Source organism: Phallusia mammillata, chromosome 1 (genome assembly GCF_965637545.1).
Source record: "Phallusia mammillata chromosome 1, kaPhaMamm4.hap1.1, whole genome shotgun sequence".
NCBI classification, from domain to species: Eukaryota; Metazoa; Chordata; class Ascidiacea; order Phlebobranchia; family Ascidiidae; genus Phallusia; species Phallusia mammillata.
Window position 1 is genome coordinate 8346204 of NC_137252.1, and position 20345 is coordinate 8366548.

General features: G+C 37.1%; 4 protein-coding genes across 5 annotated transcripts; all 4 read left to right on the forward strand.

Moving 5' to 3' along the window:
- Positions 1 to 158: 158 nt before the first annotated feature.
- On the forward strand, positions 159 to 20080 carry LOC145213015 (putative aldolase class 2 protein PA3430). 2 transcript variants are annotated; one of them, XM_080081270.1, is made up of 6 exons: positions 159 to 462; positions 520 to 626; positions 1028 to 1192; positions 1589 to 1726; positions 1819 to 1928; positions 19846 to 20080. In XM_080081270.1, exons 1-6 carry the CDS (start codon positions 380 to 382, stop codon positions 19993 to 19995), a joined length of 753 nt encoding a protein of 250 aa, XP_079937396.1. In that variant the 5' UTR covers positions 159 to 379; the 3' UTR covers positions 19996 to 20080. The 2 variants fall into 2 exon arrangements, with proteins under 2 accessions (XP_079937396.1, XP_079937388.1); XM_080081262.1 differs by lacking the exon at positions 19846 to 20080 and adding an exon at positions 2337 to 2510 and having other exon boundaries at positions 233 to 462.
- On the forward strand, positions 3884 to 6716 carry LOC145213045 (putative aldolase class 2 protein PA3430). Its single transcript, XM_080081291.1, has 6 exons — positions 3884 to 4005; positions 4338 to 4444; positions 5375 to 5539; positions 5846 to 5983; positions 6104 to 6213; positions 6506 to 6716. The coding sequence occupies exons 1-6, from the start codon at positions 3923 to 3925 to the stop codon at positions 6653 to 6655; spliced, it is 753 nt and encodes a 250-aa protein (XP_079937417.1). The 5' UTR covers positions 3884 to 3922; the 3' UTR covers positions 6656 to 6716.
- Positions 14235 to 17096, forward strand: LOC145213056 (putative aldolase class 2 protein PA3430). The gene is made up of 6 exons (XM_080081301.1): positions 14235 to 14934; positions 14996 to 15102; positions 15546 to 15710; positions 15893 to 16030; positions 16096 to 16205; positions 16540 to 17096. The coding sequence occupies exons 1-6, from the start codon at positions 14852 to 14854 to the stop codon at positions 16687 to 16689; spliced, it is 753 nt and encodes a 250-aa protein (XP_079937427.1). The 5' UTR covers positions 14235 to 14851; the 3' UTR covers positions 16690 to 17096.
- On the forward strand, positions 17175 to 18861 carry LOC145213081 (uncharacterized). Its single transcript, XM_080081321.1, has 3 exons — positions 17175 to 17736; positions 17801 to 17901; positions 18135 to 18861. Exons 1-3 carry the CDS (start codon positions 17618 to 17620, stop codon positions 18305 to 18307), a joined length of 393 nt encoding a protein of 130 aa, XP_079937447.1. The 5' UTR covers positions 17175 to 17617; the 3' UTR covers positions 18308 to 18861.
- Positions 20081 to 20345: the final 265 nt, after the last annotated feature.

Genomic DNA, 20345 nt, shown 5'->3' on the forward strand with positions numbered 1-20345 from the left:
TCTTAGCATTAAATAGCCATACGTGCATTTGTGTCCCTGTATACGCACTTCAGCTTATTTGACGGCACAAAATGTTGAAAGCAAACGCGGTACATCAGTAAACCACACCGCTAAGACAGCACCACGGTTAAATGCATAAATGGGTCTCTACCCAAACAAAATCGTATTTGCCTCAGGCGGAATGTATATGTACAGTGCAGACACATAAACTTTTTGCAAATATAGGGCACACATTAGACTGCCTGGTCTGCTGTAATGGTAAGGGTTTCCAGCTTTGGTTGATTCCAAAAAGCGTTTATCTAGCACAGATCGTGTCTGTACATTAAAAGTTGCATATTTCTTGACTCCATAGATTTAGTTGATAATAATTCGTGCAAAAATGAGCACACTTCAGCACTTGGTAGCCAGGGATAATGCAACTGTCCGAAGAGAATTGGCAAAAGCATGTCGTGCTTTGGCATGGTGAGTTTTATGGTTTGTAAAGTTTGAAAAATGGTGACTCACAAGTGCTATATGCAGGTATGGAATGCAAGATTCTGTTACCAACCATGTGTCTGCAATTGCCAAATCAAAATACGGAAACGGCATTGTGGTTCTCACTGCCCCATTTGGATTAATGTGGCAAGGTGTGTTTTGTTATCTATATGTTTTTCTCACATAGAATAAATTGCTAAAATAAAAAGGTAGGTTCAACAAAAGGGGTTGTGCGAACTTAAAACAGTCTATGAACGAAAAAAAGGAAACTAGAGTGGCAAAACAGGTTAACCAAACAAGCATAATTACTCTACAAAACGTAAATCGTGTTTAGTTGGTAATTTGCAGTCCAATCGGACGCCTTGGTTATAAAAAGACTCGGTAAACTTGGACCCCAACTTTAAAAGTTCCAGTTTTTAACCTTAACTTTGGCCCAATGGCATTTCCAGAACACAGTATTCAACACTAATGTACATTTTTTTGCGCATGTTCAATAAAAAGTGCAAATCTATATCATGTAACTGATTTAATCTGTTGCAATTGTTTGGCACAGAGATCACTGAAGAATGTTTTTTTGAGATGGACAAAGACACAGGTGTTATGATAGGAGAAGGGCACGTGGCAAAGGTCACAAAGCTGATGCATCTTGCAGCGCACAGAAGAAGACCGGACGTGGAAGCTGTATTTCACGCACATCCAGAATATGCGACTGCATTGTGTACGTAAAGGCAAATGCCAGGCAAAAAAATAACGCTGTAACTTTTCAACTTTTGTTGCACCATACCCGTTAGGAATGATTTAGGGGTTGGACTAGTGCGGTGAGGTTTAAATTATAACCAAGTCTAATCGCACACTAAAGAACTATAAACATCAAAGTAGAACAAAGTAATCCGAACTTCATGATTTTTCTAATGGTTAAGCAAAAAATGCACAAGCCAAAGAATCCATAGAATTCCCTAGTTCGGAATTGTTTTTGTGTATAGAAATGCAAAACTAGAAAACGTCACTAAGTCGGTATTTGTGTAAGCATTTAGCGTCTTAAAACGTCGCAATTTTAGTATACAGCAGCATGACAACTGCATTATAAAGAACATGACTTTGCTTACACACCCAGGTTGTACAAAGGATTTTACTCTTCGATGTATTCACCCCAACAGTATGGCTATCATAGACCGGGTGGCCTACGACCGACAATTTGACGGCGAAAAAGATTTTAATGTTGAGTTTGACCGACTTGCTTCGTTGCTGGGAGGTAAATAATAAAATAGTTGACAATCTTCAATATTGCATTTTATCTCAAATACTTGTCCTCACTGCATTTAAACAAACGCTTTTTGTTTGCAGACACTAATACCGTTTTAATGATGGAAAATCACGGTATAATGACTGTTGGTGATACGGTGGCAAAGGCGTTTGATTACATGTATAAGGTGGAAATTGCAAGCAAAATACAGGTTAGACAAAATTGGGTGTGGTGAGATTTTTTTATATAGAACCGTCTCACGAAGTTTTATGACCGGTTAGCATTACCGGTTACTGCAACAGAACCGGATAAAAAATATGACTTTTATGATAAAACCGACTGACAAAAAAATTGAATCCCGCTACTGGGTTGCCTTCATTTAACACTTATACCTTTTAGAGACTTCTTTTCACAATGAAAAATACGCCATTAAATGTATGGGCACTCACAAACAAATGCGTTTGCAACAAATTCTATGCCAAATCCAAATTTGTCCCTTTTTATAGAAGGTTTACCAAACAAAAATGCAATATTTCGCAAATTAGTATGTAAAAAAATCATAAGCCACTGTGTTTTGCATTTGTTTTACACAGTAGTAAAACATTTTATTTTTGCGTAGTTAAATGCGATGAGCTCTGGAAGAGAACTGAAAGAAGTCTCCCTCGCAAGAGCTGAAAAACTTCGTCCAGCATTTGCAGCGAATTTTCCTGATATCTGTCAAGCGCACTTGGATGCTGTTAATCGGATTGTGCAATCTACCTGCAAATAAATTGGTTTTGGGCAAATACCCTAAGGGATTTGTAGCACGTTTAAATGGATATTTGCCTCCTGATATGTGGCTTGTTTTTGCTTAAGATCTATACAGCGTGGTGGTGAAAAGACACAAACAAATATTTCACGTACTTTTACTTGAATACTTATAAAAGTACTTGGAATTTGTCCCGATGATTTGTTGCGGAAAACAAAATGCCTACAAGAGCAAGGTTGGCGTTTTCAAACCCAATAACATTTACATTTACTTTACGTTTTTATTAAAGCATTGGTCGACGAGCAAATTTAGGAAAATTAAAAACCTTTCGTAAAACGCAACAGAAAACTTTGGGATAAACTACGAGGGCAAATGAAATATTTGTGGCGAAAACGAATTACTTGGGAGGCTGCCAATCCTTACACGTGCGTTTCTTAATTTACAGAGCTGCATAATATTTTGCCCGGCGGGCAGAACGTTTCGATTAGCAACGGTTTGATACAGTGCTGTTTACACATTTCTGTCTCCCTGTTGTAGCAAAATCTCGAAGACGGTTCAAGCTGATGACACCAGCTCATAAATTTTGGATTTAATTTTGAAAGTAGTCGAAAACATTCCACTAAATTGCTTCGGTTGGGCGATTAAAAGTTTTTCTTTCACTTCATTTTTTTCTAAATATCCAGATTTATTTCAGCGCCTTTATTTGCCTATTTGTTTTATGGAGTTGATTTATTTTTGAAAACATCATAACTTCAATAACCACTACTTTAATCATTTACACTTTAATAATAAGTAAGATCGTAGTTTTATACCAACCATTGTCGTTGATCTTGGCTGGTCACAAGCTAAAAATTGTAGTGAACAGAAAACAAAAATTAAAGTTTCACCATGTATATCCAGAAGAAACCTTTATAATTAGTTTGCATGTAGAATTTGTCTCAGTTGCAAGATCACAGAAAATACTGAAAAAAGCCGGTTCAAGCACCAAACAAAATATTTTCGAGCGACGTATTTCATGCTTGGTCACTCGACTAAAAAGACAGGTGCAAGGTTTTTCCAGTCTTTGAACTACGCTTTGCACTGAATAAACTGTACTTAAACCAAATGTGTATTTAAACCGAGTCTTGTCGTAACAGCACAAGACTTGTAAGAACGAAAGCCGATACCGCTTCAATTACATTATTTACTTTTAAACGTTTCTCCGAGCAATAACATCTTCTGCCTCAGGTGTATTGTACTACCTATAAAGCAGATTATATTGGAAACTAGAGAAGTTGTTTCTGTTACTCTGGTTGAAGATATTAGCTTGAGATGATTCATAAGAACTAACTTTTTGTACTTGGAACGAAGACCATGGATGTTTATTATTACAGCGTTTTGAGGCGGTTTGGTGTAAACCTAAAATAAATTGTATTTTTTTGTATGGCAGATTTAGTCAACCTTTCATACAAGTAAATATGAGCACACTGCAGAACTTGCAAGCCCGAGATAATGTCATTGTCCGCAAGGAATTAGCAAAAGCGTGTCGTGCGCTGGCTTGGTATGTTCTTTAACCAAGGTTTCTTCAAACATCAAAACTTTTTATTCTGTTCGTTAAAACATAAAAAACGTTGTTTACGAATGTAATAAAGTAAAACCGAAACAAATGGGCTTAAAACCAAATGAGTACAAGCCTGTCAAAATTATATCAAACCCGGCAAATTGTATCATTATGAATTAATTAAACATGAATTTTGTTTCAGTATGTTTTAAATTCGCTTTAACATTTATCAATCATGTTCTGTTGATCACTCCTATGTTTAAATTAAAGTATATGTCCGTATATAGTAAATTGGTCAATCCTTAAGCTCATACATAAGTACTATTGTGCAGGTATGAAATGCAAGACTCTGTCACCAACCATGTGTCGGCGATTGCCAAAGCTAAGGATGGAAATGGTATCGTGGTTCTAATTGCACCTTTTGGATTAATGTGGCAGGGTGGGCTTTATTAACCAGAAATGCGTTTTCTCAAACCCCATACTGCTCGATTTAAAAGATAAAAAGTGTTTGAATCATAATTATAAGTTTGGTTAAAAAAAACAGCAACCATAACAAAACTGTGCTTACCGAAATTTTTGTTAAACTTTGTTAAAAGGACCGTGGTAGGAAATTAAAAAATACTGTGTACTTGAAATCAAACAACAATCACGAACACCACTTTTGTTTACTTATCACTCCATGTTATAACCTGATGTCATATGCTTGCTATAACAGCGAGTCATGTTTGGCTGTTACCACGTTATGGAAAACACCTACTTGACGTTTAGCTTTTTAGAATTCAGGGCCAAGTCTAGGTTTGCCGTTACAAATTTGTGTCTGCTTTAAGCAACCGTGTACAACGTATTTATAGACACACCAGAGGTTTAACACTAAATTTTAGGCTCAAAGCACTTGCCCCTAAACCAGGTCAGAACCGAAAGTGGCATATAAATGCTGGAATTCGGCCTAAAATTTGTGCAAAAAAAGATCAACTGCAATTTAAATTTGGGATGATTCTCGAAAAAAACAAACCTGGCCTGACTTACACTTCGGTTTCCAACCGGCATAGAAAGCGCGTATCGCATCAAAAATAATAATAATTAATCAACCAATAACGGTATAGTTTATTCCAGTGGTCGGCAACCGCTGGTTGCGGCCCGGTACCGGTCCGCGAAGAGTTCGTTACCAGGCCGTATAATTTTTCAGGTTAAATGCCACAAAACATTTTGCCCATGTATCCCGGGGATGATAAACTAATTTAAGCGTTTTTATTGCTAAATATTTGTAGTTTTTTGAAGACCGGTCCGCGATAAAATTTCGCTTTCAAAAATGGTCCGCAGTACAAAAAAGGTTGCCGATCCCTGGTTTATTCGATGGTGTTCGTTACAGAGATAACTGAAGATTGCTTCTTGGAGTTGAACAAAGAAACTGGTCAGGTGATAGGAGAGGGCGACGTACCCATGGTTACAAAGCAGATGCATCTTGCAGCGCACAGAAGAAGGCAGGACGTAGAAGCTGTTTTTCATGCACACCCGCAATACGCTACCGCATTGTGTGAGTAAAAGCATGTGTTTTTTAAGCAAAACTAAATTTATGAAACTACTTTATTGCAACCGGTTTTAAATCATTTTGGCAGGTATTCTTTTAGCGTTTTGGGGTGCGTTTGAACTGAATACAAAAAAGTAGAAAAAATACCATCAAGTTTAACAAAAAAGTACAAAAATAACAAAAAAGTACGTGCCTTGCGACGTTTCTAATATGTGTTGGGAGAACTATACGGGTTACGTTTTCAGCAAAATGCGGTATTTTAAGTGGACGATAGCTCGCATAAAACCATGATTTTCCTTTACAACCTTATAGGCTGCGTAAAGGACTTCACTCTTCGACGTATTCATCCGACCAGCATGGCTATCATAGACCGTGTGGTCTATGATCGAAAGATGGACAGCAAAAAAGACTACGATACTGAGTACGACAGACTTGCTTCGTTGCTGGGAGGTACATACAATTTTTATTGAGCTAATATCGCGTATTAAGCTAATAAAATTTATTATTTAAACAACGTTTTGGCTTAAAAACTGTTGTTTCCTGCATCAAAATATAGAGTGGATTTTGCAGATACCAATTACATTTTGATGATGGAAAACCATGGAGTAATAACAATCGCTGATACAATAGCGAACGCATTTGAATATATGTACAAGGTGGAAATAGCAAGCAAAATACAGGTAAAATCAAAATTTTCCGAGGATTTCGCTCTAAATGAAAGATTAACTTTCTCTACTTTAACGCCGCCATTGAGTAAAAGGGGCATGCAAACAAAAGCTTGGTAATTATTTTTTTACAAACTTAAGGTTATTATTTTGAATCAAATCACAAAGTTTTATACTTCTAACAGCTATTTGTGTTAAAAAATATAACACAACGTATTACGGTCAAACTCCCATCATGCACTGCCAAAAGAAGTCAAATTTAAAATTGCAGAAAGTCGTTTAAATTCGTTGCTGTTTTATATTGTAGTTAATGGCGGCAAGCTCTGGCATGGAACTAAAAGACATCTCAGCGGCAAGAGCAGAAAAATTTCGTACCGTCTTCGCTTCGAATTTTCCAGATGTCAGTGAGCAGCATTTAGAAGCTGTTAATCGGATTCTCAAGTCTTCCTCCAAATAAAGTTTCTTTTGTCGAAATAAATCCATGTACTTTAGGTTACAATAAATGTGATGAATGTTTGTATCTGCTAACATGTAAAACTTGACGTGTGATTAAGAGCTGTATCATATAAAGAGACTTCAATAAAAACCCTTTGCCTCTTTAATCACATCTGCAATTTGTGTCACATACAATTTTTGTGGAAAATAAAACTATTAGGATGCAGTGTTGGGATGCAGAAGATTTTAACTCTAAAACATTTTACATTATGTAAACAGTTTAGTTGTGTGATAGTCTACATTTGACATATGAAGTGTTCCTTGCTTTCACACAATCACCAAACCGGTGAAACGTTTTTGGAGTATTAAATATTGAAGAACAAAACACCACACAATAAGTACAACGCTGTTCCCACACTATTAGTAAAACGTTGATTGTGTAAAATCGTTTTCTAAAAAAATAATCATTTGATGCAAAAATCTTAGAAATATACATATTTCGCCTAAAATTGGAGAGCCGTGGTTCTCAACTCGTTTCAGGCCATGGACCACCAGTGGAATTAAATGAATATCGTTGACCAGCTCATTGTTAAATAAGGCTGAAAAAGCACCCACAACAAGCAAGTTAGCTTGAAATATATTTTTTCAATTCATAATTTTATATTAGGGAGAGATAACAGATAACAGCAAATTACTTGGATAATGCTGTTTTCATACTGAATGTCCACATAACGATAATCATAGAGGGTATTGTAACGTTTCACACATCAAGTCAATTGTGGCGACTGGAACTGTTTATTTGTTGCGTCTTATTGCTTATATGGAGTCAAGTGCAATGTAAGGAAAGAAACTCTGCCACAAATGGTTACAATATGTTTACGGGCTTCAGTAAAAAATAAAAAACTTGAAGTTCCGATTTATGTTGGTGCTCTTAAATCGTGAAAACAACACAACATGTAAAAGCAGTTGTAATTAATTGCTCTTCTTTCGAAAACGCTGGATACTATGAAGTCAATTCGTTCGGAATTTTCGGATAATACGAGATCAGTTTGAAACGTAAACAACACTGACAGATCAAACGAGTTGCTAAACAACTTTCTGACACATGCAACAAAACAGAAGTGATTAACGCTCGTGACTAAATTCGTAGTATAGTACTTTTCGTGTGTGTAAATTCGTGCTTCGTGTTAGGGTTTTTCTTTTTTCTGTTTGTTTTATTTTACTCCTTTACGTTAACTTCGGTTTCGACACTCAGCTCGGCTCTGCGACAGGATTGTGGATTACAATACTAAGCGAGTCAACCAGGCAGATGAAGAACAACGTTAACGTATACGCCATGTAGTTAGATTAGAAAAGGTCGTGGCGATGTGTGCAGCAAATCCCTAACGTAATAACATAGATTTCTTTGCAACAATACAGTTTATTTTGCTTGTTTAAATAACATACCAAAAAATATGAGAACACTGCGTCATCTGGTAGCCCGGGAACATGCAACCGTTCGCAGGGACAGTGTTTTTTTTAAGGTGTTTTTTCTCCAGCGGTTTCCCAAAATTTGGACTTGCAACTACAACTACAGTTTTTGGTATTTAAATAAAACACTTGCGGTCTCTTAAAACTAATTAGCGGTCACCCAAACCAAACCTTAAAAAAACCTGCACAGGGAACTGGCCAGAGCATGTCGTGCGTTGGCTTGGTAAGAGGAACGGTTCATTGAACTCGGAAACTAAATCAACACATAAGTGTTAATGTGCATGGAATGCAAGATTCTGTTATCAACCACGTAACAGCGATTGCCAAAGCTAAAGATGGAAACGGTGTCGTGGTACTCACTGCACTGTTTGGACTAATGTGGCAGGGTGGGTTTGTCTTGTGATGATTTTACTTACGCCCGTGTGGAGTTCAAACCAATTAAAAATGGACAATTGGCCAAAGGTTACTGTACAAGTTAATGGTACAAACCAACCATTTCTCTATTACTGCTGCGTATCAGGTTTTATTTACCCCAACGGCCCTCTCCGAACTCAAAAAATAAATATCCGAACTCAATAAATAATCCGAAATAAAAATATTGCCAAGAAATTTACAAGATTCAACTTTTACGTACGCGTCCCCCTGTTAGCCTTTTATTTGCCAATATCATATTAAAATCCTACATAAACTATACATCACTGATTTACAGATCGCTCTTTTTGTGCTTCATAGAAGTCACTGAAGAATGCTTTGTGGAGTTTGACAAAGAAACTGGTGAGATAATATGAGAAGGCGAGGTGCGAAAGGTTATTAAGCTGATGCATCTTGCAATACACAACAGAAGACCGGACGTAGAAGCTGTTTTTCACGCACATCCACAATATGCTACTGCATTGTGTAAGGAAAACAAGTGTTTTATTAAAGAAAAATGATTTGTTTATTGTACCCTGGTTTTACAACACACATATATTGCGTTTAAAGAATTTGGCATTCTTAAACTCGAACCTTATCGTAAACGTAATACGGTTACACCTATATATCGTGACAGTTTTGTGCCTGATTTCACACAACTGCCGAAAATCTCATGTAAACCTTACTTATATGGACACGCCACTCCTCATTCTACAAGTCCGGAGACCCTTTTTCCTCTTTTAAAATTTGCCTGATACGACTTTGCTTTTTTTGGATTCGCAAATTCTACGAAACATCGGTTTGAAAGTGCAATACGAGCTCCACGGTTTCACTAAGTTAATAGCTAAACAAGCATAATAATTTGATGAAAAGACCTTAACTTGCATACCAGCTTGCGTAAAGAACTTCACTCTTCGATGTATTCATCCCACCAGCATGGCTATCGTCGACCGTGTGGTCTATGATCAAAAATCTGGCCAAAACAACAAATTTAGCATTGATTTCAAAATAACAAATTAGTGCTATTTCTTCAGCAAATTTTGGATCATTTAGATCAGTGGTTTCCAACTTTTATCGATTTCCTCACTAATCAATTAAAAACATTTTGATTTCCCACCAATAGACTACATAGTAGATACTAAACCATACAAAGATCATTTAAGGGTCTTTTAACAACCTGAAGGTTATATTTCCTGATCTGAAGTGCCTATTTACAAACCACATGTACAAATTAAAGTCAATTCCTACCGTGAAGACTTTAAATCCCTTCCTTGGTAGGAATTCTTTCCCGTTGGGAACCACTGATTTAGGTTATAACAGAAAAGTGATGTATTTGATAAAAAACAATTGGTTATGCAGACACCAGCAGTAACATTTTAATGATGGAGAACCACGGTATTATCACAATCGCTGACACAATAGCAAACGCATTTGAATACATGTACAAGGTGGAAACAGCAAGCAAAATACAGGTAAAACAGAGGATTTCGGACACTTTCGGATGGCATTTCCGCCCTGCTATTGCTTATTCGGACGCTTGTAGACGAATGCTTCATAATTAATTCCTCTCAAAACTAAGGTTTATTTATTTTGAATCAAAACATGTAAACTTAGTTGTGCACTTCCATGGGTATAACAAAGTATAGATGTATTTCCGACTTGACAACAAGAAGTTAGGTCTAGTTTGATCACTTTTTAGCGGTGAGGTACTTTTTTATAAATAAAAAGTATTAAAAAATCTTACACTGTCTTATCCTACAGAAAAATGCATGAAAGTAAATCTATTTTTATCCCCATGTGACACTTTTTTACATCAGATTGTCGTACATGTTTGTTATGTTGTTAAAAATGGGCTTTTTATAAATGTTCTTGCAGTTAATGGCAATGAGCTCAGGATCAGAACTCAAGGACATCTCGCTTAAAAGCGCTGAAAATTTTCGGGTGGATTTTGATTCGAATTTTCAGTGAATCGGATTCTTGTATCGGCATCCAAATAAAACTTTTTTTTGTAAAAAACATCTACTTTTGATCATACCACATTTTTTTGTTGATAAATATTTGTTGATATGCCGACATGTTATCTGCCATGTGTTCCATTTGACGTAAATTACGTTAGTTACATTTTCACAAACTTGAACGATTATTAATATCAACTGTCATTTGTATGTGAATTTTATTCAAACCTACAAATTTTAACAACGTATCAAGATATAACCTAAAAAACGTTCAAAGCCCACGATTACATTTATTTAGTTGAACGATGTAAACATGTTGTAAAGTAATACATATGTTCATGAACAAGTCAATTTTATATTCCCGGCATAAACCGATTAAACATTCATTTACTACCCTGAAGTAAACAATTTTGCCCCAAAAAAATTTTACCTGGGTTTTCATGAAACAATTTGTTCTGAATAAAAATTTACCGACAAGGAAATTATTTGTAAGGAAGCTAAATCCGTCTCGTGATCCGTCTAAGTCACATTTTTTCCGCACACACTGCAAAATTGCTCACAACTTGCACGGTTGGATAATTATATTTAACAAAAATGTCGTTCAACTGGTGTTAATGTTAAACAAAAACTAGAAGAGTGGCTTTCTGATATACTTCCATTTTATATATTCTATACGATATTTACCAATTAACTATACACATCATTTGATCTACACATATGATTGTTTTTGTAAACAAAAACTGATGGGTCCCCACACGCGCGTTTGTGCGGATTTACAGTAAACAAATGTTGCGGTGATTTTTACATTGTTAAGGACAAATTTTTAGAAAGCATTAACCCAACAATAAAAAAAATGTTCGTATTCTTTTTGCACTATTATTGTCATGTAATTACAAAATTAAAAAAAACGTAACAAAGACTTAAATCTAATCTCTTGCTTTGACCCAGATATAGTCCTCCAAGGTCGGGTTTTGAACACAATTTTTTTTAGAAAGCTGTAACAGTTGTGTTACAGACACTTTAAATTAAAAAGCAATTTGCTACAAGTGTATACATAACAAATTGTTTTTCATTTAACTTTGTTTCGCAAAACGAGTACCATTGACCAGTAGTAACCTCTCAGGGTGCACACGCCAAACGACCGTTTGACCTTTTGACACCGTTTTCAATAGCACGCCGTCATTCGTGTTCAACAATACGGTTAAGCCTAATTTATACATGCCTTGAGTATTGACTCCTAAATTGATTGTCAAAAAAACGCTACGTTATGAAGAAAGTTCTGAGCTGTGTTTGTAATACCGACTAGTTGACCTTAAGTAACCCGTGATCATGCGGCAGCCAACCTGACAACGAGCATTTAAAAAAACATTTATTTGGCAAAACTCAAGTTAATTTTTTCATCTTAACTTTTATTAACAAAGTTTTTCTTGACATATACAAAACCGAAGCACGGTTATTAGGTTTAAATCACGTCATAGGTGTAAAACCTTCGCCAAAACCGAAAATGTGAGTGACCACTTAATAAAACGACATAGCATTGCTGTGCAAAACAGCTGATTTCTAATCACTGAAACGACGTCTCGTAAACCATCTGTCCGACGTCAAGCTGAGCCCTCCCGCTATCGTAAACCAGTGAGTTACTCTCTTGGTACTTCTGCCTACAGTGCCTTTCTTGACCAAACGAGCGTTAGACACATTTATGTTTCGGGGGCCTGTGGGTGAACCTCTGGTTCATACGGGGTCAAAATTCACATGGACCATCTTTAGACCAATATCTGTAATGTGTGTAAATTTGAAAAAGTGTGAACCATTCTTTCTTGACCAAAACGTGGGAACAATAGCCGCGCTAAAAATTTCACGTTTTGGGGGGCTGTGGGTGAACCGCGGGATCAAACGGGGTCAAAATTTACATGGACCATCTTTAGACCAATATCTTAAATGTATGTAAATTTGAAAAAGTTTGAACCATTCTTTCTTGACCAAAACGTGGGAACAAATCTGCGTTAGAAAGAAAAAAAGAAAAAAGAAAAAAAGAAAAAAAAAATATAGACAAAAACAATATGTGTCCCCTTCAGGGAAGGGGACCCATAACTAGTTGTTTCTATCCATAACTTGTATTTTCGCTGACATTTCGTCCACCAGAACGGTAGGACTTCTTCAGAGCAATGAATGACGAATGCAAGCAACAAGCGAAAGGCGCAAGAACAGCGTGATACGCAAGAACAGCGTGATGATATATAATTATTTTTCATGGTATCACGCTGTTCTTGCGCCTTTCGCTTGGTGCTTGCATTCGTCATTCATTGCTCTGAAGAAGTCCTACCGTTCTGGTGGACGAAACGTCAGCGAAAATACAAGTTATGGATAGAAACAACTAGTATTTTTGTTTAACATTAACACCAGTTGAACGACATTTTTGTTAAATATGCAACCTGGTGGACGAAAACGCCTATACAGCATTTTCTATTATCAGAAGAGATTATAATGAAGCGAGTCTATCAGTGGTCAGAAGGTATGTCAAGGCAGTCGATATCGGTACCATCAAAAAAGAATATGGCCACATCAGATTTGGATAGACTACATTACGAACTTGGGCTCAATCGCTCCTAGGGAACAGCTCGATGTACCAACGGTTTGAAAAGGAATCCACCCAAGACGCCCGACCAATCCATCAAATTTCGGACATTAGTGCCGCTTCGTCGTTTTGCAACGGACGCTACTCTTTTCGGATGGCCTTTGTTATAATATAATTATTTTTCATGGTATCACGCTGTTCTTGCGCCTTTCGCTTGTTGCTTGCATTCGTCATTCATTGCTCTGAAGAAGTCCTACCGTTCTGGTGGACGAAACGTCAGCGAAAATACAAGTTATGGATAGAAACAACTAGTATTTTTGTTTAACATTAACACCAGTTGAACGACATTTTTGTTAAATATGCAACCTGGTGGACGAAAACGCCTATACAGCATTTTGGATAATTATAGCCGCATTCTGCTGTTGGGCATGTACATCGAATCGGCAATGTGTCAACCCAAAATATTTGTACTCTAAACTAAAACTGTTGGACTTACAATGAAATTCTACACTTGGTTTATAAATGGACAAGTGATTTCTTTTCCAGACCATTGCTGTTTTTAATGTTAAGTAACTATAAAAATCAAAAAATAACCCCAACAAAGTTACATCATAAAGTAAAAAAGAATAAAGCGTTTTATCCGATAGGACGTTGCGCAAAATGTACATACGACCCACAAGTCATAAACGGAGTACATTTAAGGTTAACCATTCAAAATAAAAAGATAACTAGCTGATCATTACGCTATATACGAGTGACATCCGATCATGTACTGAAAAAATCCGTTGCTTTTATGCTCTTCCGAGCACCGTACGTGTTAAACGTGAGCACTAAAACGTGTAAAGAAAAAATAATAATGACAAACTCAAATGAGCCACACCTTTTCTAACGGCATAAACCCTATAAAGTAAAGACTGTGTTGTAACATCATCGACTGCAAATAGCACAGTTTAATAAACTTCATGTTTTATCTCAACACAAGCCGACTCCAAATTCTGCCCCCGGCGTTACGCCTGAAGCTTATTATATGCAATGTTTGTGTGGTCAATATTTTATTGAGCAATATTGTGTTGGAAGCTTTGAATATGGTGGGACAGCGGATGTAAATATAATTTTAAACTGAATGCTAAAAGTGAATGCGGAGCATTTAATGAGAGGGTCATTTCTGTGTTTGAAAAAGTGAATAGTTTTTGAGGCGGGCTTATATAAATGCCGAAATGTGCACATGAAATACCTCAGCAGACGAGTTACGTCACTACTACATTGCACTAAATTTTTGTGTCAAAAAAGCGGTTAGTTAACGACAGCACAAAGTCTTAAGGCAGAAAAGCATTTTTGCGTTGAAACACGCGACAAAAATAATGACATAGTTCAGTGCATTTTGGGACAAGTCTCCTGACCAACCTGAAGTAAAAATGTAGACCTACACTACACACGTACTGGGATCAGCCCTTAAGCGTTCATCGTTTTGTAATTGTTATTGTAAATTGATGAGGTTTTTCTCAGGCAGGGGAAACGTTATCTTCAATTCTGAAAATTCTGCAGATAAACGCACTGCTGATGGCTTTCTTTAGAACACTCCTGACGAGCGTTTTACTTGATTTTTATTACTTTCATTCGCCTCTCTTACAAGCATGCAGTTAAGAGCGAGGTCAAGCAGATTTGTGAAGATTACGAAAAACAGAAAAACTAAAATGATGCTAATAGGAAGAAAAAAGTATTTAAATAGTCAGGATTTTAACATTCTCTGCATTTGTCTTAACTTTAGACTGTTTAGAGATTTAGTTGATATCCTATAGTTACAAGAATGAGCACACTTACACACGTCAAAGTTCGGGATAATGCAACTGTACGCAAGGAACTGACAAAGGCATGCCGTGCGCTCGCTTGGTAAGTGTCCAGTTTCACTGCTTTCTGAAGTAGTGACTTTGAGCGTGAGCGCTATGTACAGGTATGGGATGCAGGATGCTGTGTTCAACCATGTGTCTGCGATTGCCAAAACCAAAGATGGAAATGGTGTTGTTGTGCTGACTGCTCCCTTCGGATTAATGTGGCAAGGTGGGAGTAGCTAAATGGTCATTAACCAAGTATAGCATGCATTGTTGTACGCTAAAAAATGCGCGAACCCAGGCTAACTTTAAAGTAGAAACCTGAACCCGGCTATTGTTTGCTAAAACGCTGATTTTATGCCTTAAAGTTGGTAAAATTGTGGCACAAATGAATTCGAGTATGAAGTCAGGCCTGCTGTATAATCCCGTTTTATTTGAACTAAAAGCCCGAACAATCTGAAAAGTATGTGGACTTACAACTATAAAAGGTGATTGCCCGTTTAGCCAGAGTTAAAGTTTTGGACAAGTGTATTTGTTTTTCTACCTTACAGCTGAGAAGAACTATTATTTTGACTAAATCAGCATTACGCAATTGCTGAGGCAAGAAACATATGCTACAAAATAAATTTCTCAGTTATCCATCACAAGAATATTTGCTGATGTTTGACACAGAGATCACCGAGGAATGTTTTGTGGAAATGAATAAAGAAACTGGTGAAGTGGTAGGGGAGGGTGTAGTGCCGATAGTTCCAATGCGTCTGCATCTTGCCGCGCACAGGAGAAGACCTGACATAGAAGCTGCTTTTCATGCACACCCACAGTACTCAACGGCATTGTGTAAGTTAAACTGCACTTTTACAAGTTTTAACATTGCCAAACATAGCTTTTTACGTCGCCAGCAATCGGTTTAATTTTGAAATTTGGAGACATTAGTTCCTACCAGAAGGTTTAATGTTGTATCTGCCCATAAAAAAAACTTACCTACGCAGAAGAATATGTGATTTTGCGTGCTTTTACAGGCTGCGTAAAAGACTTCGCACTTCAATGTATTCACCCGACTAGTATGTGTCTGATAGACCGTCTTGCCTGCGACCGACAGTTTGACGGCAAAAAAGATTACAACACCGAGTTTGACCGAATTGTTTCCCAGCTTGGAGGTACATAATCGATATCTTGGGCCGTTTCGAGTTTGCCACTTTTTTTCATGGAATGTTTGTTGCAGATACCAACAATGTTTTAATGATGGAAAGTCACGGCATATTGACAGTTGCTGATACAATAGCGAAAGCGTTTGATTACATGTACAAGGTGGAAATGGCATGCAAGTTTCAGGTAAAACTACATTTAACCTCGTGTGGTATGAGCATCTGTATATACAACTAAAAGATACAAAACGCGTGTTCAGCGCTTTAAAATTGTCAAACAAATGTCGAAAACCGAAAAAGTCAAATGCAAAACCTTCTAAGATAACACTTTTTGTGGATCTCTTATAACTCAACCTAAACAGTGCAATTTAAATGCATTTGTTTTTTCGCCTCACAAAATTGTCGTGTGAGATAAATTGCCTAATGACCCGTATAACCTTAAAATTAGGCAATGCGGCTTTTTGTCAGCAAACAAGTTGTAAAATTGCAGCATAAATTTTGCAGTAATTGTATCTGTTTAGATAACTGCGATGAGCACAGGAATGGAACTGAAAACCGTTTCCCTGGCAAGCGCTGAAAAGACTCGTTCCCTGTTGGCCACTAATTTTCCAGACACCGCACAAGAACGCATGGATGCTGTTAATCGAGTTCTCCAACCTTCTTCCAAATAAGCGTTACATCAGTGTCAAAATTTTGCAGTCGATTAACCATTTAATCCACACTTAAGCAAGCACTATACAGTTTTGAATAAAAAATAAACAGACCAACATATTCGATTTCTACACTTGTTTTTTATCGGGTTTTTTACATTCTGTTTGGGAGAGGTCCATCTTAGAAACAGGGGTCGGCCATATTTTTACTGCGGACCGTTTTGAAACTGAAACTCGCGGACCTGCCTAAAAAAACAATCAATTTTTACCAATAAAAACGCGTAAATTAGTTTATCAATCCCGGTATACATGAGCAAAATGTTTTGTTACATTCCTCCCTTTGCCCATTTTCGAACTATTCATTTCCTCCCCATACGACGAAAAAGAAATATAACATACAAAAATATAGCAATTTGAAATAGACCTTATAATTAGGGATGTCCATTTCAGAATCCTTTACACCGGTTTCAAATGTAAACCGGGTCCAAATTATAATGGACATAATAATGTACACAAAGAAATATTATGTAACATTTCCAATGCAAATTTTTTTTACAGTTTTTATGAAACTCCTCCCCTAAACTCATAAAATTCCTCCCTAGGGGGAATTCCTCCCCGGTTGGGAACCACTGTTTTAAAGCATTTAACGTGAAAATTATACGGCCCGGTTACGAACTCCCAGGGTGTGGACCTCGATTTACTGTGACAAGCAATACATCGTTCAGACGTACCAACAATTTTGTAGCACCCCCATAAGTCAAGTTTCTTGTTAAATATTTTGCCGAAAAGATGTTATCACTAACATGTGTACGCGGTGTCTACGGCAAACGCCCGGGGGACAAAAACTATCATTATTTGAAGTTTAGGATATCTTCATGAGTCAGTAAAGGATAAAATACTTGTTCTTTTCTGTCTCATCGTTCTTTTTTGACTAGAGCTAAGTATTTGAATGGTGAACTTTTGTTTTGTCAAACAAATAGGTAATATGAGTAAAACAGCGCCAATGGAGGTTAGAGACAATATAACCGTTCGAAGGGAATTGGCAAAAGCATGTCGTGCGCTGGCTTGGTAAGTTCTGGGCTGTTTTGCTAGAGCTTAAAATCAATACTACTTCGGTGCTGTGTACGTACAGGTATGGAATGCAAGATTCTGTCACCAACCATGTGTCTGCGATTGCCAAAGCCAAAGATGGTGTTGTGGTACTCACTGCCCCATTTGGATTAATGTGGCAAGGTGTGTTTGTCTGGCTATAGAAGTGTTTAATTAAAAAAAACGCTGGGCAAAAAATTAAAATTATTTGTTTAACATTGATTTTAAAATAGCCTAAATAGCGAAATAAACGATTTGAAACAAGTCAGATAGAAAAACGTTGTGTACACCATCCTTTGTAAAAATAATGGTTTGAAATGATAATCACCGTATTGCTGACAATTTTTTTGTGTTGTAATTGTTACTGTTTTATACAGAGGTCACTGAAGAGTGCTTTTTGGAGTTAAACAAAGATACAGGTGAAGTGATAGGAGAGGGCGCTGTGCCACAGGTAACAAAGCAGATGCATCTTGCAATTCACAGAAGAAGATCTGACATTGAAGTTTCTTTTCATGCACATCCGCAATACGCTACTGCATTGTGTACGTGAAACCAGTTCCCACTGGGATTTTAAAATATGGTCTTTTTACGGTTTGAACCACTTTACATGCATTTGAGTAGTTTTTACCTGAAATCTCTGTAACGTCTCGAGAACGCGCCCCCGTTATAGCGCGGAACGCCACACGAGGGAGAAACGCGATTCCTAATGGCCTCCAACAAGCTGTCTACACAGGGTGTTTTGTAGATCTTATTGTGCAAACACATTCAACGCAGAACAAAGAGGACGGTAGCAGACGATGGAAACGGTTTCTACAAAGACATGACATTAGCACCGCTCTTTAAAAATAGTAATGCAACTTAAAGCTCACCAACTGTTATGGGAATCGGGAGAAAACTTATAACATGGGCAATCCCAGAAATCACTGTCACACACCTAAACACACAATAAAGCATAAGACCACAATATGCCATTATAACGTCATACACAATGCTTACCAAGCTATGTAGAGCAAGAGTGTGGAAAAGTCACCCTTCACGTGAGTATCGTACAAGAACGCTGCGTAAACAATTACAACTTTAGCAACTTGAATGAACCCAACTACACGTACATTACAACTATTACAAAGCGAAATGACATATTTAGTCAGCGGTTCCCAGCCTGTGGGTCGCGACCCCAACTGGGGTCACCTGACAATTTGCCTGGGGTCGCCTAAGGGAATGGGTCGCAACTCATTTTAGGCCATAGACTAATTTAACAAATAAAAAACAAAAGAACTGGGCACCACATTCCTTCCCTTCATTGTTTGTTAAAGTATGTAAACTAGTAACTACATGTGGTGGCGGCGGGGTGGTGGCGAACACCGTGGATATTTGGGTTTGCTTGTATCCGTTTCACTGGTTTTTACATTGTATTTAAGCGAATGAAAATATTTTGGTACCAAATATTAGTTAACAGCTAGCTGTACCCCTATTCCTTTAAGCAGAAATAATATGCTACTTCATTTACAATCCTATAGGCTGCGTAAGGGATTTCACACTTCGATGTATTCACCCCAACAGTATGGGCATCATAGACCGCGTTGCCTACGACCGACAGTTTGACGGCAAAAAGGATTACAATGTTGAATACGATTGGCTTGCTTCGTTGTTCGGAGGTAAAAAACGTTTTTTTTTTGAAAAAAATCACCTATCTTTACGACTTTTGTTTCTTTTACGTTAAAGGATTTCTTTGTTTACGTTAAAATAAAAAAAAATTATTTCACAGATACCAACAACATTATAATGATGGAGAATCACGGCATTATAACAATCGCTGATACAATAGCGAAAGCGTTTGATTACATGTACAGAGTTGAAACAGCAAGCAAAATACAGGTAATTGCATAAATGATTATAAATATTCGACCTTCTATAAAAGAAAATACAAGAGTGTATAAGACTGGGTTTTCAATGGCAACTATTTCAAAGGCACTTTTGACCCGGGAACACCTCTGCTTATAACATATGCCACCCTTAGCCCATGTATCACCAGCAAGTTGAAACACGTTTCAGCTTTAGAGGAGATGAAACAATATACTTTTTGTACAGTTAAATGCGATGAGCTCTGGAATGGAACTGAAAGAAGTCTCCCTTGCAAGAGCTGAAAAATTTCGTCCTGCATTTGCGGCGAATTTTCCTGATATCTGTCAAGCGCACTTGGATGCTGTTAATCGGATTGTACAATCTACCTGCAAATAAATTGCGTTTGGGCTAAAATGTATATATATCTTGGAAACGACAGAACATTTAAGAATATTTGTGGCTGCTAACATGTTAACTGTCGTGTATTATAAAGTGCCATCTGATTAATATAAATAAAGTTGATGTAGGATGTAAAAAAGCTGTTATTTTTGGCATGAAAGTTACATATAATTACGTTAGAAAGACAGACATCTTTTTTGCACAAGAGCAAACACTCATCAGACTATGTTTTGCTATTTGCAAACAGGAAATTATCGCTTTGACCTGACGAGTTGAAGAAACATTTTTATCAACAAACGTTTGGTGGGCTTCTCTAGTTTGTCGTTTAGTGTTCAAGGCAAAAATAT

What these genes read in the sequence shown, in the direction of transcription:
- LOC145213015 (XM_080081270.1), top strand. Translation starts at nt 380, where the DNA reads ATGAGCACACTTCAGCACTTGGTAGCCAGGGATAATGCAACTGTCCGA. An exon ending in GCATGTCGTGCTTTGGCATG is followed by an intron (nt 463 to 519) that starts GTGAGTTTTATG and finishes TGCTATATGCAG; the next exon opens with GTATGGAATGCAAGATTCTG. An exon ending in ATTTGGATTAATGTGGCAAG is followed by an intron (nt 627 to 1,027) that starts GTGTGTTTTGTT and finishes TGTTTGGCACAG; the next exon opens with AGATCACTGAAGAATGTTTT.
- LOC145213045 (XM_080081291.1), top strand. Translation starts at nt 3,923, where the DNA reads ATGAGCACACTGCAGAACTTGCAAGCCCGAGATAATGTCATTGTCCGC. An exon ending in GCGTGTCGTGCGCTGGCTTG is followed by an intron (nt 4,006 to 4,337) that starts GTATGTTCTTTA and finishes ACTATTGTGCAG; the next exon opens with GTATGAAATGCAAGACTCTG. An exon ending in GCAATACGCTACCGCATTGT is followed by an intron (nt 5,540 to 5,845) that starts GTGAGTAAAAGC and finishes ACAACCTTATAG; the next exon opens with GCTGCGTAAAGGACTTCACT.
- LOC145213056 (XM_080081301.1), top strand. Translation starts at nt 14,852, where the DNA reads ATGAGCACACTTACACACGTCAAAGTTCGGGATAATGCAACTGTACGC. An exon ending in GCATGCCGTGCGCTCGCTTG is followed by an intron (nt 14,935 to 14,995) that starts GTAAGTGTCCAG and finishes CGCTATGTACAG; the next exon opens with GTATGGGATGCAGGATGCTG. An exon ending in CTTCGGATTAATGTGGCAAG is followed by an intron (nt 15,103 to 15,545) that starts GTGGGAGTAGCT and finishes TGTTTGACACAG; the next exon opens with AGATCACCGAGGAATGTTTT.
- LOC145213081 (XM_080081321.1), top strand. Translation starts at nt 17,618, where the DNA reads ATGGTGAACTTTTGTTTTGTCAAACAAATAGGTAATATGAGTAAAACA. An exon ending in GCATGTCGTGCGCTGGCTTG is followed by an intron (nt 17,737 to 17,800) that starts GTAAGTTCTGGG and finishes GTGTACGTACAG; the next exon opens with GTATGGAATGCAAGATTCTG. An exon ending in ATTTGGATTAATGTGGCAAG is followed by an intron (nt 17,902 to 18,134) that starts GTGTGTTTGTCT and finishes TGTTTTATACAG; the next exon opens with AGGTCACTGAAGAGTGCTTT.